This window comes from Pseudorasbora parva, chromosome 14, assembly GCF_024679245.1.
Source record: "Pseudorasbora parva isolate DD20220531a chromosome 14, ASM2467924v1, whole genome shotgun sequence".
In the NCBI taxonomy this organism is placed as follows: Eukaryota; Metazoa; Chordata; class Actinopteri; order Cypriniformes; family Gobionidae; genus Pseudorasbora; species Pseudorasbora parva.
Window position 1 is genome coordinate 22,048,322 of NC_090185.1, and position 20,656 is coordinate 22,068,977.

The window sequence follows — 20,656 nt, forward strand, 5'->3', positions numbered from 1 at the left end:
CGGACAGCTGAAATGCATAATGAGAGAAGGATTATGGGTCAAACATTTGGGCTTTGACCAAAGGCGGAGGTGAGCATTTAATAATGCAAAAGTGGAGTTGATACCTACAATATGGGTGTCATTACATTATTGGCAAGAAAATGTATTAGCCTTATGGAAAATTAGTCCTGTCATTTCTGTCAAATCAATCTCTTTGAAGTTCCTGTCACCAGTCCAAGCACCTGATGTGTGTGTTGTATCTTCAATGCTACCATAAATCAAACGATTCGTTCACACCCCACTGATGGCTACATTTTTTTTTTGTTTCTATACGAATCACAACGTACATATTCAGACAAAATCAGCAAATTATTAAATAATTAGCACTACCAATTATATATTTTTAAGTTATACAAGATTCAACTCATTTTTAAAGTCAGTTTAATGTAATTTCATGAACTGCATTGTTTTATTGTTTTATAATGTTTCCTGGGGTGCACTTATAATGTTAGTATGATTTTTACATAAAAAATTTCTAAATTTAGAAATAAAAGGCATTTGTCTTACCCTGCTGTCCTTGTCCTGTTTGCTATGAGACTTCATTTGAAATGCCCACTGCTGTGATTGGCTAACATCTTTGCATATGAAATAGCAAGTATTACATGTGGAATTCTCCCAGAAACCTTTTGCATGTTTTTTTTTTTTTTTTTTTTTACGGTTACAGCTCTCAAGATTAACTAATCTTGTAAAGTGTTGATTATATAGCATTATTTGCAGATTATAGCATGAAAGGTTGTAGTGACGTGTTAAGGGCATGCAGCGATCTTGTCGTTGCTACTTGATTTCTGCACACCAACAAATGCTTTCAATATAACTAACTGTGCAAACACAGTGTAAATAAGAAATTTGTTGATTATTAAAGGGATACTTCACTGCCTTTTCATATTAAACTATGTTATTCCCTTAATTTAAACGAGTACATACCTCTCTCGTCTCAGTGCGTGCACTTAATCTCTCTGACGCGCGGTGATGATCTGATAGCATTTAGCTTAGCTCACTAAGCCCAGTTCATTCACTATGGTACCAAACAGAGATAGTACAAGTTAGAAGTACCAAACACCTACACGTTTCCCCTATTTAAAGGGGTACTTCAGTGCTGGGAAGATGAATCTGTATTTAAACTGGGTCATCAATGCAGGAGAAATGTGAACTTATTTTTGAATTCGGTGCCTTCTAGACTGAGAAAAGACAGAAAATGTATTTTTGTCCCATGGGGATGAAACACTACAATTCCCAGAATGCTTCGCTGCCCTGTGAGGCCATTCCCAAAGCCACCGCTACTGGATTACAGTGACTGAGTTAGAGAAGACACTACAATTAAAAACTGAATGTGTCTGTTTAATATAAGGAGTGAGTCACCGCGCGAGTCTCACAGACAGCACTGAGCACTAACTGCACGAGTGATGAGAGCTGAGGTAATCGCGACCACACTCGTGGCATACATTCACAACGCGAGTTCAGTCTGGTGCGTTTCAGTTCATGCCTTTGCAAGCTTAACTTTCATAGAAATTAATTTGAGAAGTTAAAAGACTTACATTGCTCACCATATCTCCGTTTAAATGAGTGCCTGTAGCTGACCTGAGCTCTCCCTGCAAGCTGAGTGTAATCTCCCATACTCCATGCGAGGATTCAAAACGTGGAAATGGCTCCCCCTGCTGGCTGTAGTCTTTAGCCTTTGGCCAAACATTATCGTCAATTTGCATCATAGGAGGAATTTTTCCAGAAATAAAATGCATAAATCTCTTGTCTCAGGGGGATATGAGGGGGGGAAAGCACAATCATTTGAATATACTCCAGGGTTTCTACTGATACAAAGCCATATGCTAATCGCTGAAGTAACCCTTTAAATACAGTTACACGAGTAGTTGAACGATCAAGTATGGTGACAAAATAAAACGTGGCGCGTTTGTAATCGGATTAAAAAGGAGAACTATAATGTATGGCGGAATAGCACTTCTGAGAGTACTTCGGCTCGGCGCAGTAAAAAGTCCCGGCCGAAACATCTTCCCTCACATCTCCCTATTGACAGAAATGAGAGAGTGAGGGGGAGGTGTGAGGAAAGATGTTTCGGCTGGGACTTTTTACTGCACCGAGCCGAAGTACTCTCTGAAGTGCTAATCCGCCATACATTATAGTTCTCCTTTTTAATCCGATTAGAGAAGTACCACGTTTTATTTTGTCACCATACTTGATCGTTCAACTACTCGTGTAACTGTATTTAAATAGGGAAAAAATGGAGGTGTTTGGTACTTCTAACTTGATCCCTGTTTGGTACCATAGTGAATGAACTGGGCTTAGTGGGCTAAGCTAAATGCTATCAGATCATCACCGCGCGTCAGAGAGATTAAGTCCACGCACTGAGACTAGAGAGGTATGTATCAACTCGTTTAATTTAAGGGAATAACATAGTTTAATATGAAAAAGCGGTGAAGTAAACCTTTAAGGGAGTTTTGGTAAGAGTCCAGAACTTAGTCACTGATAAACGTGCACAGTTCGATTGGCATCTCAAGTGATTGTAAAGGGAGTGTTCTTAGATCGAATTTAATCACAGTTTAAATAACTGATTATTTTCCTCCTACTAAGAGAAACAATGTGAAGGTGACTGGTTTAGTCACTGGTTTGATTTACTGACATAGACAATGAACACCTGACTGTACATGAATCATTACATATCAGAAATCACTGGTCACAGATCAGGCGTTAGAATTAACACAGTTGCTTAATTGTTGTCACATTACTGTCGAGTCCATATCGTAAAAATCTGTTTGCAAAGCCTGTGTCGAAATTGCTACTGATTTACCAAAGAATCCACAGTGAAATGTAGCAACTAAATAATGCTCAACTGAGACATTCACATTGTTAAAAATAACCACATTCCACATTCCTAGCATTAGGATCCATTGGAAGTTAGTGGTTTTTTTTTTAGTTCAGTCATCCTGTATTACTCTATTCTCCTCGCCATCTCACTTATTTATATTGCCTATAAATAGATTATTTGAAACAATCATGTTCTATCTAGATTTTTGTTCGTCAATAAACATTATTTACGCATTCAGTCATTATCTTGCTGTTTTTTTCTCCGTTTTTTTGTCAGTATATCATAACTAGTGTTAAATGATCGTCATTTACTTCAGTAATTTTGTTGACAAATAAAACCGAAATTGTAGTGTAGATGCACAAATGTGTGTTGAGCTGTTAGCATTCTATGCAGTTAACACATGTCATGATTTCCTAAAAGCAGCTGAGTTGGTATAAACTTCTGATCTATTACCCAGTCTTTTGTATTTTGCTTTGTACTGTTTGTACTTTGCACTGGAAATGTGTTTGCAAAGGTCAGGGTGTGGGTATAAGGGCAGAGATGAATAGAGGAAGCGTATCTGAAATATGGTGTGTTTATGATGAGTGAATAAAGCCAGCAGAACAATGTGAAGAGCAGACCGGCATGTTCCGGCATTTGTTTATCTCTATAATACGTAGCCCATCGAACATGGATAGGCTCAGGAAAGGCATACCACTTCAGATGTTAATACAAGACACATTAAATATGCTCTCTGTCTTCATAAAATATCACTTCCCAGCTCGATTAATGACAAACGCAGACTAATCTTAGAATAAGACTGTCACGTTTCATGCATATTTAATCTCCTTTCTAAACATATGTCAGGCAAGCGAGGCTCCTCGCTGCCAAGAACTGTGAAGTTGTTCCAGAAAGCTGCTGTCAGCTCCGTTCCTCTGTTCTTTGGCTCTGAAATTACCTTTAGAAACCAGCGTGTCCGCTGACTCAGACACAGTTACACTAGGTGTCATTGCCGCTCGCCATACCCTGCTCTTTTTCTCTGCATCTACCTCACAATCCCTTCCTGTTCTCTCGACTTCTGTGATTCTTTTTGACTAAAAATATATTCCTGATTCGTCACCCTAAAGATGAAGCACGAATCTGATTTGTTTACCTCACATGGCAAAAGGTCAATTTTTCATAGACCATTTTGTGGTGTGTTTCTCATTATTTTTAAACCATGTGTGATATTCTGGTAGATTTGATGGCGGCGGACCAGTTAGTCTTGTTTGACCAGTGCCACCCTGTCCCTAATGTGGACTTCACCCCAGGGCAAGCTGTCCAAAGGGCCCTGATGACCATTCCTCCACTCCAATGCCTCAGACTGGCTTTTATGTCATTAATGAGCAGGAAGTCGAGACACTCATTAGGAAGGAATCAGCAAGGGCTTGAGCGTTGCCTGCTTTTAGAAGTTTTTAATTGCTTTAAGAGTAACATGAGAGTTCAGCTCCTGGAACCTCAGCATCATTAGATGTTGTTTTCAGCTTCCCTTTCCATGATTCATTCGAGAAATTCGAAACTTCCGTTTGAGTAACCTCTGTACTTACTTAAAATAATTGTGGCAGATGCTGTCAGTCCCTTTTAGATGGCAAAACAAATCTGTTGTTGTTAAAGGGATAGTCCCCCCCCCCCAAAAAAAAGTCACCCTCATGTTGTTCCAAACCTTTCTTTCTTCTGTTAATAAGACATAAGACATAAAAATAAGACATTTTAAAGACTAAAACACACACACAAACCAATGAAAGGAGCACAATAAATAGTCAGCAGAGCCAATGTAGATCAGGTGAAAAAAATCAGGCCAACGAGGACTAAACAAGGACTAAGCAAAGGGGCGTGTATCAGGAAACAAAGAGGCGGGGCGAGAGGAGCACATGGCAAACACAAAGACAGAGCCATGTGCTCAAGCACAATACAAAGCAACATTAAACCAGGGTAGGGCTGTGCGATAAGATGATTTATATCAGATGGGCAAAATAAAAAGTCTATCATTTCATATTACGCATATTGTTTATTTCGTGGTGTTGTAAAATACACCGTTTACGGCAATACTTTTTCATCAGCTCACGCAGGGCGGTGTCTATGCTAATAGAGTCTGTCAGCAGTCATGGGCGGGGCCTAAGCATATTTGACGTCACATTGCATAGAAACTGCGAATGGTTTATTCTGAGACACTGCTTATGGGCAGTAGGATTTATGGGGATTAAAATAAATAATCAATATATAATTAAATATATAAATAAAGAGTGGATGGATTTTTTACCGTTATAGGGTGGTTTTGTACACACTGCAATTCACATTTATGTTCAAACACAATGTAAAAGTGAATTTTCCATTAAAAAATATAAAATGGTATATTATATAATAAATGTTACATTTATTTAACATTTATTAAGTGTGTGTGTTTGGGGGATCCCCCATCCCATACACTACTAAAATATCTTTGTTATGATCTGTGTACATATGTTCTGGAAAACTAAGTATAATAACAATAATGATTTTAATAACTTACTACGTTAAATGTATAAAAAAGCAGCAACAAAAAACATGTTAAGGCGATGATTTATTGGATTGCATGGATCCCATTTCCTCTTTAAACCTTTGCATGCAGAGCCGGCTGTATCAAGATCTTACTGAGCATGTTAACGTGATTATTATTAGGTTGTTGTTCTTTTCAAAAGTTGCATTAAATTGTCAGCAAATGCTCATAGCAGCGTTCACACCAGGGCACATATTAACTGTCATTAAATAGTGCATGCAACACTGAGAAAATGATTTTGTGCCGAATAAATTAGCATATGTCAGCCGTGCCGCAAAGGCTATCCACCCCCCCGTCTATAACCCCTATCCACCAATCTCATTATTGGGAGCCCGGTGAGGCCATGCTCTAAGTTTGGTGGATATGCAAATAGCAGTGTACGCTTCTTCTCCTCATAGTCATTACTTTTCTTTTGTATTGTTTTCACCCACTCATTTCCTTCGTTAAATCTGTCCTTACTGAGAACATTGAGTTGTAAACCGGATCCTTGTTAGAAACGGCTGGTCCCCCAAAACAAGCACACTGATTTATACAAGAAAGGTGGTTATTTAGTTGTCTCATGGTGTTCTGAGGTAATTACAGTGGTTGAAAGCGAAGGAAACAAGGGAAATGTGGACGTTTTGAGAAGTATTCCCCATTTTATGCTCTGCAAATCAAGCTTCGACAGTCACTATGTCTCAAAATGAGCCATATCCAGAAATATATGATCCTATGATGCCGGTTTTTGCCAACTCATTCAGTACTCCAGTTAGTCTAACAGCATACTTAACTGAGAACAGTTATTTTGGGCATGTGTGACATGCTGAGAATTTTGTGCCGACTCATAATGGTCAGCGGGTTTCATAATAGGGGCAAATGTACAGTATGTTTCTCATGTCTTTTGCTGAAAAGCATTAACTATAACAAATAAAAAGTATTGGAAATATAACAGTAATTCAATGTCAGTTGTTCTCGAATTGATTTAATTTCATGTCATTGTTGGGTGCTTTAATAACATAATTGCAAATAGGACACTCCATGTCAAATCAACCACATTTCAGATCACATTTCACATTTCAAGTTTTTCTAAAGAAAGACACAGATAAATAGTGATGATGCCAAAATATTAAATGTAAAATAAATTATTTTGAAGAGAGGGGTCCAAATATCCCCCTAAATGGTTCAATCTCAGCGATATGGAGATCTTAATGTGGCTCAATGAGTAAATTGTACACATTTGTGGTCAAAAACCAAATGCTGGTCACTTTGCACACAGCTGATACTTACTGCATTTATAGGGGAATGTCTGAAGAATAAATAATGTTAAAACTAGAAATGTCTCTTGTTTCCCTCTATCAAAACAATTGCATACAACCTACTTCTCTGAGTGCCAAAAACCCACTTAAATGGTCAAGTGAATACACATTAACTTATATAATGTGTATATACTATATTTTAATCGGTTTCAGGCATGTTTGGAAGAAGGGATTTTGTTCATTAAGCTTCCGAAGCTTAAATTTTAAGTTTATTTTCAAATAAACAATATCAAAACTACATACACTGACATCCCAATATCTCTGGGACTGAACCATATAGGACCTTGAAAATGAAAATACAAAAATAAAAGTTTCATAGGAACAAGAATCTTAAAGGGTCATGAAACCCCAAAACACATATTTTGAGATGTAAAAAGATATGTATCGGCTGCACATCATTGAAAACACTAATGGTACTCATTAATGGTATTCATATGTGAAAATAGTTATTTTTGCATTTTTTCAGAGCGATTTCTGTCTTCCGGTTTGAAAAGCCTAGTCGGAGCAACGTCACAAATGCTGACGTCAGCGTGTGCTTTTTGGCCCGAGTATGGGCTGCTGGGGACATGCTGACGTCGACCGCTCCGACCGATTCTCGATATATATTCGCTCGTTGTGCTGATACGAAGTAACGTAAGGGCGCCGAGCGAGCTGTAACCGGCGCCGTCTGTGGAAGCCTTTGCTACAAAGGCTCGGTAAAGTAAAATTAACTTGAGCAATCTCACGCCGAACCTGCAAGCTTTGACTATCTAATTTATGTCAGGAGTGCAAAATAACCAATCTGTAATCTGTAGGGTAATGAACAAAAGCCATGTCCTCTCCGTTTTATTTGTGGTCACAGCCATGCATTAAACCGCATGTGTTCGGGCTCTTAGTGAAACAGTGTGCATATTTGGATATAGTTATTATATAGTTGATATAGTTTTATCACGTTTGCAAAATATTTCGTCGTGCAGAATAACATTTATTTTCATTTCTCACTGAATTATGCTGGTTTGAATATGAAGAGCTGAATGATTTGCGATCTCTGCTGCACGCCACTCATAGCTCTCTCATTCGCTGTACTCATCCCTCTTTTAATCTCACTGTGGTAAACAATGCCAACGTGAACCAAGAACATGTCTCAGAACCGCTGTAACTGCTGCTGTTGGTATCGCTAATCTTAATGCACCTACTGACACTCCCCTATTTATGCAAACATTCCCTCTTTCCACACAATACCATCCCACCTTTTCACAGTCGACCACTCCCCTTTTAAGAAGCCTTTTCAGATCGAAGGTGTGAAAAAACACCGCTGCAACAGGGGGGTTTCATGACCCTTTAAATTACTTAACACTTTAACACTTGAAGATACCAAAAGAAAAGTTGGTTAAGAACCAGAAGATATAAAGGCCCCGTCCACACGGAGACGCATTTAGCTGTATACGTATACATTTTGTACCGTATCAGCGTTTCGTCCACACGCATCCGGCGTTTTAGAAGCATGCATCCGATATTTTTCGAAACCGGGTCCCAAAGTGGATAAATCTGAAAACGCTCATCTTCCGTTTTCGTGTGTACAGCGAATCCGTATATTTTCTGAAACGGTGATGTCATCACACTACGTCCAGCGCGGTGAAACAGGTAAGGGATACAACTATGGGCACTGGGCATGCGCACATCAATATTGCGTCATTTAATTAACGTATCTGCATACCTGTAAGGGTATGTTTTGGGTTGGGGTAGGTGTAGGCATTAATAAAACACATCTGTTAAGTAGCAAATGTATTTATTGTTATTTTATTATGAGATTTTGCCTCACCTCCTACCACTGCTTTACCCCTTCTAGCCACTCTAGAACTCTTCTTCTCTGTTTTTAGTGTATTTCTGTGGCAGAATTACAGCGCCACACACTGGCCTGGCATGTAAACTACATCGTTTTTAGTCCGTTTTTGTAATCTTGTGTGGACGCAGATATTTCTTGAAACGAGGAAAAAAAAAGATCGGATTGGGAAAGCGCTGGCTTCGTGTGGACAGGGCCTAAGATATCTTTAATACTTCTTGAGTTACAGGCATGCGAACTTGGGGCAAAAAACACAATAAGTGCTTTTTTCCCCCTTAAATTTTGCACCATCAACACTGGCATATAATACAACAAAGATTGCTGAAGTGAACAGATTTAAATACCTGCCAATCTCTGTGTAAAAACAGAATGATGATGCTGCCATCTTTATAAAATCATTTTTACCCTCTCTAATCTGGCACCAAATCTCATGTGAAACTTAAAATGTTGACCCCCCCTTACTCAGTAAATATACATTCATGACATTTAATATTTTGTTTTTTCTTCTTTATTCATGCCTTTCTTTTACCATAAAAAGAAAATCAAAATTTCTCACAATTTCCCCTGATTGAGTTTACACAGAATGACCCGTATGTGACATCATTGCATGGTTTTGAAAAAAAACAAACTAGTAAATCATTTATTTCAACCGGTTCATTGAAACAAAGTGTCCAAAAGGTCAAGTTTGTGGAAGAGAATATCAGACTTTCCACGGCAAAACGGTTTCAACACTCTTTCGTGTTAATCAAGCTAGCGGGCTGGATGTAAACAACCTCATTAGCAGAGTTGTTATTACAGCTGATCAGCTCAATTCATGACTCGCATATAACGCGGCTCCTCATGGGGAAATTAGGAAGACTCTCTGGGCGGATACTGTTGTTCACTTGGCTGTGTATTCATGTGCTTATTTGCTGTAAGGATGATCAACAACAATTAGCCGTAGCTCTATGGAATAGCAATGCCAGAGGAGACACTAATGCAAACCTACAGTAGTGCTATTTTCAAGACCTATTACAAATGAGCTCTGCACTCTGTCACGGCCAGCTCGTACTCGGCCGTTACACAAAGAGGATCACACACGCAAACCAATGATTTGCTTACAAGATTATGTATTCAATAAACAATAATGATCCGGTACAGAAATATAACAAAATGTCTAGGGGTTTAAACAATAAAAGGAAAAGTAATAATCCTAAAGGTGAGGAATGTGGATAAAGAAGAGATGATTTACAAACAAAGCAGGGCAAAAAATGACTCCTCTGGAGGTGATCCCCCAGACGAATCACTGATGAGCAAGTGAGTACAAGTTTTATACTCTCCGCCTATAAATCAATTAATGAGCATGATTGTCTGCAGCCGATCAGGGTCGTAACACCTCTTGAAAATAAAGGTTCTTTATTTAATTGATGGTTAAATGAACAACTTCTAACATCTGGGGAACCTTTCCATTAAAGTTCTATATATTGGAAAAAGGTACACGTTTCTCATGAGAACAGTTCAATGGAAGGTTCTTTGGGGAATCCAAAATGGCATCACTGCAAAAACAAACCCCCTTTGGAATCTTTATTTTCAAGAGTGAGAAAGTTTACATAGGACACAAGGTTCTTTTGATTATTAAAAGTCATTTAGGGAAGCAACAATTGTATTTATTGGCATCACTTTATCCTTCCGGGACCCTGATTTTTTTTTCTTTTTCATGTCATTATATTGTTTAGAGCATAAGAAACAAATGTTCCATAATTGACTGTTTACCTGAATATCTGCCACGATGGACATTTTGACATAATTTTGTGTGTATTTGACAGTTTAAGCGCAGTAAGCTACTCATTTTGGTACTCACAAGCAGTTTGAGAGAAGGCTTTATGTATGCTCCACTTATATAGATCAGTAGTGTGCGCTTTTTGTGAGCTTGAAACCTTATTATCAAAAGGTCATTTTTAGGTCAGAGTTTCTTAACTGGTCGGTCACGACTCACGACCGAAAAGTGGCGAAGTGTGCAGTCAAAGAAGGACAAACAAATGTAAATCTGTTTTTCTAATGCAAGGCTTTTATTATGAAAGACGCGCATGAAAACTGTTGATAATTCTGTCAGGCACAGATTACAGATAACTAAAGAGTGCCTGAGAAAAACACATTTTCCTGGTTCAGTATCTGCGGCCAGATGAGATTTTGTCAGGCTTTATGTCAGTCATTATTCTAACACTATTTTTGTAACTTGTAATAAAATGAAAAGTTCTTACCTCAGAAAAACAAGTTGCATATTATTTTTTTATTATAAATAAAGGGAAATGCATACAACATCAAAGTTATGTTGTCAATAATACTGCTCAAAAAATTAAAGGAACACTTTGAAAACACATCAGATCTCAAAGGAGGAAAAATACATGGCTGGATATCTATAGTAATATGGACAAGGTAATGTGTTATGAATGAAAGGATGCCACATCGTTTGATGGAAATGAAAATGATCAACCTACAGAGGACTATGTTCAAAGACACCTTGAAAATCAAAGTGTAAAAATTATGCAGCAGGCTAGTCCAACTCAAAATGGTACTCAGTAGTTTGTATGGCCACCACATGCTTGTATGCATGCCGGACAACGTCAGGGCACACTCCTAATGAGACAATGGATGGTGTCCTGGGGTATTTCCTCCCAGATCTGGACCAGGGCATCACTGAGCTCCTGGACAGTCTGAGGTGCAACCTAGCACCGTTGGATGGACAGGAACACAATGTCCCAGAGGAAAATATAAGTATGAGCACAAGGCCCACTAGACTAGAGGACGTCGTGCCATCAGGCCACCCTCATGAAGTCTGTTTCTGATTGTTTGGTCAGAGACATTCACACCAGTAGCCTGCTGGAGGTAGTTTTGTAGGGCTCTGGCAGTACTCCTCCTATTCCTCCTTGCACAAAGGAGCAGACACAGGTCCTGCTGATGGGCTAAGGACCTTCTACGGCCCTGTCCAGCTCTCCTAGAGTAACTGTCTGTCTCCTGCAATCTCCTCCATGCTCTTGAGACTGTATTGATGTGCCATTCTGAAAGGTGTTGGACGACCTGTGCAACCTCTGGGTCCAGGTATCGCCTCACGCTACCAGTAGTGGCACTGACCCTAGCCAAATGCAAAACTGGTAAAAAACCGTCGGAAAAGATGAGCAGGGAAAAAATAAACCATTTTTTATTACACAAACCTGTAAAACCATTCCTGTTTTGGGGGTTGTCTCATTGTTGCCCATCTAGTAGTTTCATTCAGTAGCTGAAACCCCTCTGCTACTTAACTGACCAGATCAATATCTCGGAAGTTTAACTGACTTGATGCTATTCTCTGTGTAAATGAGATCATTATGAGCACTGACAGACAGACTGACAGCACAGCTGATTCGAGGGTTACCTAGCAACATAAAAAACTGTAGCGCCTCCCGTTTTCGAAACCAGAAAAACGCGCTCTGTCTGAAGTTGCCATTTTGCAACGTAATGTTTCTACAGTAGCCCTAAACGGACAAACTTCTCTACAGAGCACTAGTCACTCTGCTGTCTCAGAGGACGACATTTTTGTCCTGTGTCAGCCACTGTAGCTTTTCTATGTGCTTGAAAAGGGAGGGGTTAGCGGTAAGCAATTCGCAACTTCAAGTTCAAGTTTTATTTATTTGCCACATACACAATTATATAGGCACATATAACCAGCAGTGAAATGTGAGTAAATGCTTAATTCTTAATGCTTAATGTGAGTAAATGTAAGTAAATGCGTATTCACCACTAGATACTGTTAACATTTTCACAGTGTGCCTTTAAGTAGGATGGTAGGCTACTTGTTTATGTGTCAACCATTTTTGTTTTTTAAAAGCAAATTATATATATATATATATATATATATATATATATATATATATATATATATATATATATATATATATATATATATATATATATATATATATATTAGTGATGTCAAAATTAATGTGTTGATGCAAGCGATTCATTGTTATGTTAAAAATATTGAATGCAATTAATGCAGTGTTTAATTTGTTGAAAAGTTAGTTTCAACTTCTATAATACATGATCAGGCTCTTATTCATGCAAATGCTTTTAAACCATTCAAGCACGATAAGACACAAATGGGAACGCAGTGCAGTACTGGTGCTTGTCTGTGAATCTCCTGTCTGACACGCACACACTCGTGCACACAGAAAGCAACTTCAGGCAGCGCTTGAATGGACAAAACACAAACAAAACAAATTATGCCAAAAAGTGCCAGGCCTTAAAGTGACAGCAGCCTAATAAACCTGCTGCTGTAATATCTGTCATTAATATTAATCAAAAACATAAGAAAAAGAGAAAATCACTCACCGCTCTTGACCGAATAACATTTGTAGCTTTAAAAAGGATTAATCTATATTTAATTTATAATTTATGAAGTGAAGACTATGGTGTTTGAAAACGTTATTCAGTTTCTGTATATATCCTACCTGCTAGACCTACCTGAAAAACTTAAAGCACTGTGCATTTTGACAGGGCAAATAAAAATCTGCGCTGGTCTGAGTGTTCCAATAAAATAAAATAAAAATTAAGCCCTGATATATTAAAGGTCAGGTAAATCTGACATTTATAATAATGAGTTTATGTGAATGTTGTTTTAAGTTCACTTAAATTAAAAGTTGTTATATTATTTACAGCCTTCATTCATAAAAATATGTCATTAAATAAATATGTTAAATATAGGCTATTGTTTCTACATTCATTTGGAGATTAAATGTGAAATTATTACAATATAAAAATATATGAAAAGGGTTAGGTTTTATTAATTGTGATTAATTACAGAAAAATGTGTGATTAAATATTTTTTAATTGATTGACAGTACTATATATATATATATATATATATATATATATATATATATATATATATATATATATATATATATATATATATATATATATATATATAAAATACACACACACACACACACACACACACACACACACACACACACACACACACACACACATGCACATTTAGATTATTTAAGGAATTAGGTCAAATTCCTAAAAACAATTCGGGCCATGGCTTAATGACCATGGGAAATTGTGGGTCCAATGTTCAGACCAGTTGAAAACCGTTGCTTTAGATTATTATTCACACTTACTTTTGAAAACTGTTTACTGAAAGGTTATTTGGGGAATAAATAAACATTGCAAAATGGCTTTTGATAGTGGAAAAAGATTTTTAGTTATTGAAAATGTTTTGCACACTATGAACATGTTTTACTTTTTAGAACTGTTCACTGAAAAGTTCTTTAGGGAACTGGTTATTTTATGGCACTGCCGCGAAACACCCCTTTATTTTTCAGAGTGTAGATGTACTGATTATGTCAAGTGAGCTAATATTATAATGCAATTTGTCCTGATGGGTGTCTGGATACTGGGAGAACAGGCTGGGCCACGCTGGCCCCTGGTGGTGAGATTTGCTTATTGCAGTTTGGCCACCTCAAAAGAACTTCAACAAATAAAACTCATTTAAAGTGTTTTGATGTTTGAGAGATTAGTGAAGTAAGATTTCTTTGCAGGCCAAAAAAGTCTGGAAACGTTATGACATTGAGGTTTGAGGCACCTGCATTCTTGTGTCTGGAACCTTTCTGGAAAACTTTGGAAATGCGGCCATCAAGGACTTCCTTGAATAGGTCGATAGGGACGGAAATATCAAAAGCACTAGACTCGGCTGAACTTTACAAATATCACTGTGTCACAGTATGCCAGGAAATCTCCCCCTGCAAACTCGGCTTGACGGCTGTGGAGCTCTCTTGGAGACGGTAAATGCCAGAACGCTGGAAAACTCCATGCCGAGGGTTACAGCGATGATCAGAGCTCATCGCAGACCCAAGTGAATCCTTGGTGACCTGTTGCGTCTTAAGAAATGATTGATGTAGTACAGACCAGGCTCTGTACATGTTAACAAAAATGTAAAGCACATACAGTTTGTTCAGGTGACGAGATATTTTTTGTTATTAAACACTTTTTTTCTGAAGTGAGAATAAGAAGAGAGTGGCAGATAAATGCTTTGAACCGAATGAAAAATACCTCATTCATCCAGGAGACTTGATGTATGCTACACAGCTGAGAGAGAACTCAATAATGTGTAATCATTTTTATAAATAGTCCTTTCTTCTGTTCCTCCGGTGCCTAAAGCAGTAACAGACAACAAACACAACACAAACGAACCTGTTGTCCTGGAAACACCGCGGAAAAATGCCTCGGGATGAAATGCAAAAGACAGAAAGGTAAAGAAAACTGAGGAAAATTAAAATCTGAGGAAATTTAAAGCCATCAACAGCAAAACACTAATGATGTCAGTGTTATTTTAGAATTGACTATTTAGAAGACTATTTACTAAAAGCCTACTTTAAATAAGGTTTTATTTGTACAATTTCAGTTCTATTTTTAATTTTAGTTTACTTTAATTGCTAGTAATTTTTGTCATTTTTATTAGTTGTTTTTTATATTTCTGTATAGCTTGAATTTTTCAAATTTAACTACTTTAAGTAGGCTAATTTAGTTAAAAAAAAGTTGTTCTTGATATTTTATTTTCAGCTTTGTTTCAATTACCAAAAACTACTCTTAATAGTTTATATTCACAGTCAATATTCATTGAACTTTCAACTACTTATAACTTAGCTGATTTTTTTCCTCAACACTTTATTACCATTTCTTATGTTGAAAATATAAGTAGCAGGGATATATACACCGATTATTATGACCACTGACAAGTGAAGTGAATATCTCTTCATCACGACACCTGTTAGTGGGTAGAATATATAGGGAGCAAGTAAACATTTTGTCCTCAAAGTTGTTAGGAGCAGGAAAAATGGGCAGTCATAAGAATTGGAGCGAGTTTGACGAGGAACAAATTGTGATGGTTAGATGACTGGGTCAGAGCATCTCCAAAACTGCAGCTCTTGTGGGGTGTTCCTGGTCTGCAGTGGTCAGTATCTATGGTCCAAGGAAGGAACAGTGGTGATCTGGCGACAGGGTAATGGGTGGCCAAGGCTCATTGATGGACGTGGGGAGCGAAGGCTAGCCTGTGTGGTCTGATCAAACAGATGAGCTACTGTAGCTCAAATTGCTCAAGAAGTTAATGCTGGTTCTGATGGAAAGATGTCAGAATACACAGTGCATCGCAATTTGTTGCGTATGGAGCTGCATAGTCGCAGACCAGTCAGGGTGCTCATGCTGACCCATCCACAGCCGAAAGCTCCAACAGTAGGCACATGAGCATCAGAACTGGATCACAGAGGAATGGAAGAAGGTGGCCCGGTCTGATGAATCACATGAATGTCCGGCTGCGTGTGCGTCATTTACCTGGGGAACACATGGCGCAAGGATGTGCTATGGGAAAAAGGCAAGCTGGCGGAGGAAGTATGATGCTTTGGGCAATGTTCTGCAGCAAAACCTTGGGTTTGACACGTACCACATACCTAAGCACTGTTGCAGACCATGTACACCCTTTCATGGAAACGCTATGGTGGCTGTGGCCTCTTTCAGCAGGATAAAGAGCCCTGCCACAAAGCAAAAATGGTTCAGGAATGGTTTGAGGAGCACAACAAGAAGTTTGAGGTGTTGACTCGGCCTCCAAATTCCCCAGATCTCAATCCAACCGAGCATCTGTGGGATGTGGTGAACAAACAAGTCCGATCCATGGAGGCCCACCTCGCAACTTACCTAAAGGATCTGCTGCTAACATCTTGGTGCCAGATACCACAGCACACCTTCAAGGGTATAGTGGAGTCCATGCCTTGACGGGTCAGATAGCAGGATATAAGTAGCATGGATATAAATATATTCTAACCAACTAATGAACAAACAAATAAAAAATAAAATAGTTAACACTTATAAATAAAAAAATAAAATAGATAACACTAATAGAAAAATAGTTGACACTTTAAAGTAAGATTCAATATGTTAGCATTAATGCATTAGTTATCTAATTAACAATGCCATTTTTTTACAGCATTTATTAGCATAGGATATATAAATATATGGTATTGTTCATTAATCCATATTCATTCCTAATGCATTAAATGCTAATTTATCCAAGTTTACTATCAAGATCTTGACAGCACTTCTGTGTAGGTCCAGCAGAGGGCTCTGATGTTGCAACTGTACAGCACGTTATTAAAAGGCTCTTAATGTTTTAGTTGTGAAGTTAGGGCCTGGTTTTTACAGATACGTTGTGCTCCCTGTCACCCACATTAAACTCAGTAACATAAGCTCTAAGTGTGGCTAAACCGGCATTAGGTAGCGAGACACCATGCCTGGAATGGATGGCATGTCTAATACAATGTGCTCAGAATACACACGTAAATGTCAGGTGGTGTATTGCGTTCCTTGGTTTACATGTAATCAAACCCACCCAGTTTCCATCTTGGCACTTGTTAGAGTTAATGTCGAAACATGAACATGATTTATTTATTGTCCATGACTGGTAAGCTAATACCATGGGTGTCATGAGCTCTTTGTCAATGCAATTTGTTTCTTTGTCTGTCTTTTATAGTAAAGCAGAGGTAGCGACTGTTGAGAAGGAGCTTCTGAGGGACTATCGCTTTGGGCAGCAGCAGCTGATTGAAATATGGGGCCATGCTTGCGCTATTGCCATCACCAAGGTTTGTCTGACACGTGAACATATAACACTGGTGTGAAATGGCAGTTAACGCGTCTAAATCCTGAGTCAAATCCTGTATTTACTGCACACAAGCATCACTGTGATTTACACAACTCTGCATTTACTGCTCTCAGCAGCATCAGTCGGCATTTGCCGAACTTCAACCAATTCTCTTAAGAGACAAGGCCCTGCTGTAAGTGATGATGAAAACAGCGGGACATCTTTGATCTGGCTGTTTCTGTAGAGGGTTTGACCGCATCTGTAGCTCTGGGGGATTTCCTATAAAAAGAGATTAAAGAACGCTCCCGAATAGCAATCCAGGATATTAGATTACGAATAGACACAAGATTTATATTGTATATTTATATCACAAATGGACGAAAGTGTGTTGCTACATTGTATAAATAATAAAAAAGGTAATTAAGAATTTTAAAAGTATACTTTTAGACAAAGAGATATAAAGTAACAATTTCTTAGGCCTATATAAATTCACAATTACAAGAAATGTCACAATGGATCAGCAATTGTCATAATTATGAGAAATAGTTGCAGTTTTGAGGGAAAAAAAGGTGCATACATTTGGAGGTAACAATTTCTAAGATTAATTTTCAATTATGAGAAAGTCACAATTACAAGAAATGTTGCAATTAAATAAACTGTCATAATTATGAATAGTAATAGCTACAGTTCTGACAAAAAGTCACGATAGTGAAATATAGTCACATTGTGAGATATAAAGTAACAATTTCTAAGATATAGAATATAATAATATGTAACAAGAGTCATGGTTACAAGAAATGTAATAATTATGAGTTGCAGAAAGTCATAATTATGAGAAATAGTTGGAGTTCTGAGAAAAATGTGAGATATAGTCAATTTCTAAGCTATAAATTTGTAATTATGAAAAATAGCAATTAAAAGACGCCACAATTAAATAGCTAAAACTAAAAGACATAATTATGAGTAATAGCTACAGTTATAAAAAAGTCAAATATTTTAAATATATAAAGTCAAAATCTTTAAAATATAAAGTTGCAATTATTTACTATAGTCACAATTATAAGAAATGTCGCAATCATGAGTTGCAGAAAGTCAAGAAATAGTTGCAGTCAGTAGGAAAAAAGCCATTCCCAAATATAGTAAGTTAACAATTTATATAAATTTGCAATTATGAAGAAAGAAATAGTCACATGTATAAAAAAATTCATTATTATGAGTTGCAAAAGTTAGAAATATAGAAAAATAGCTGCAGTTGTGAAAAAGTAAAATTGCAATTGGGAAAGTCACATTGTTAGATGTAAAGTAAATTCTGATTTGATTTAATATTACATTTATTAGAATTAGTTACAATTACAAGCATTATTATGACAAATAGATAAAAAACTTGCAATTGTGAACATTGTGAGATATAATCATGAGCGTCGGAACCATTGACCATTGTATGTGCGCATGAAAAAGACCCACCCACTGTTTAAGACCAATGATAGGACTCACTTTTACTGTCTCTAATTCAGCGCATGTTCACATACCCCTTACTGATAATCACTTTTTTATTAAACACGTTAGATGCTTTATTTCCACTTTTCTAATATTTTCTTAATTTTTATAGAAAATAAATGCCTTTCCAGTCGGATATGTGATTAGAATAGTGGAGTAGAGTGAATTTGGCAAAAGGCGGATTCGAACCTTGAGTCGATTTGCAGTCTGCCATGCGTCTGATCCTACACTGTTACCACTGTAAATGGTTCAGTGTCTTCTGTAATTTTGTCTGGCCCAACAAGACATTTGGTAAACAAGTCGGATATTTGTGATTCATGAAAATAGCATTTACTCCAGTAAACTTTTTCTATGGGTGGAGCCACCTAAATTTTTTTGTTGTTGCCTCCGATGCCCATGGATACAGTTACAATTTCTGAGAAATTAATTTGTGTTTACAAGAAATAAAAAGACATTTTGAGATTGTGAGATATAAAGTTTGAAATTAGGTTATTATAAAGTAGCAATTTGTAAGATATAAATTTGAAATTACAAAAAATGTGTTATTGAGTAGTAAAAAAACGTAATTATGAGAAATAGATGCAGTTCTGAGAATTTTTTTTTGCAATTGTGAAGTTATTGTGAGATACCACTGTAAAACAAGATGCTGACTTAAAATTTTAAGTATAGTTAACTTGGATGTTCAAAGGTGCAGTATGTAGTATTTATGAGGATCTATTTACAGAAATGCAATATAATATACATAACTATGTTTTCAGTACATAATGTACCGTTATGTTTTTATTAGCTTAAAATTAGTCGTTTATATCTACATACCATTTCTAATAACCGCGGGTCCCTTTACAGTGAAATAGCCATTTTTCACCGTCATGTTTCTACAGTAGCCCTAAACAGACAACTTCTCTACAGCAACTCTCTGCTGTCTCAGACGACAAACTTTTTGTCCTGTGTCAGCCACCGTAGCTCCTCTATGTGCTTTGAAAGGGAGGGGTGAGCGGTTGCAATATGCAACCTCACCACTAGATGCCGCTAAAATGTACACAATGCACCTTTGTCATTTTAACTTAAATTACATTAAACTGACTTTTAAAAAAGTTGTAAATGTCTTGATTTTGATGAGTTAAAGCAATGTAAAAACAAATGTTGTCATTACTTATTGATTATACTTTTTTACAGCATAGTCCATTTTTAAGATATACATTTGCTATTACAAGAAATGTCGCAATTGAGTAGATAAAGTCAAAATTATGAGAAATAGTTGCAGTTTGGGAGGAAAATGTGTGAAAATTGTGAGATATACTAACAATGTTTAAGATATAAATGTGCAATTTTGAGAAATGGTCACAATTACAAGAAATGTAACAATTATGAGTTAGAGCTACAGTTGTGAAAATATGAAGTCACATTGGGAGATATAAGGTTGCAATGATGGGAAACAGTTGCAATGAGGCAGAAACACGCTTTCATACAAAGGGGCCACAAAAATACATATTGTATCCTGCCGTGAGCATGAGAATCAGCACCAGTAAGGTTCACCAACCTTCAAAATCCCACTTTGACTTCTGCTTAAAAACCCCTTGTGACAGATCCAATGCACCATCATCGAAGGTGTTGAAAGTCTCTCGTCTGTGGCCGGCCCGCAGTCAGGCGGTCTCGGGGCCTTACGTTTCAGGGCGGCCTGAGGGTTCCGATAGAGCCAGGCCAACCCAAACCAGACTACTGCGGTCACCATTCCATCTGGATTCAGTCAGGCTGACAGTCAGCGCGGGGCTCCTTTTGACCTACCTGAGAGGCGGTTAAAGCCCAAAATTGTTTCCTGATTTGGCTTGTGTGAATATTCAACCCCTGTTAGAAGCATTTTACAGACTGAACCTTTCCTCCCCTCGAAGGCTCCCGGTCACCAGCAGTCGCCACGGTTAGCATCAACAAAACTTCCTGTGCTGTGACCTCTGTGAGGTCGCCATAAATTGCAGCTAAA

At 37.5% G+C, this 20,656-nt stretch overlaps 1 protein-coding gene across 1 annotated transcript in view; it reads left to right on the top strand.

Moving 5' to 3' along the window:
* The window catches only part of yjefn3 (YjeF N-terminal domain containing 3), a 51,736-nt gene that overhangs the window by 20,993 nt on the left and 10,087 nt on the right, over positions 1 to 20,656 (top strand). Inside the window, exon 2 of the mRNA XM_067415890.1 lies at positions 17,074 to 17,182. Within this exon, the coding sequence (XP_067271991.1) occupies positions 17,074 to 17,182 (109 nt within the window). The remainder of the gene's footprint in view (positions 1 to 17,073; positions 17,183 to 20,656) is intronic.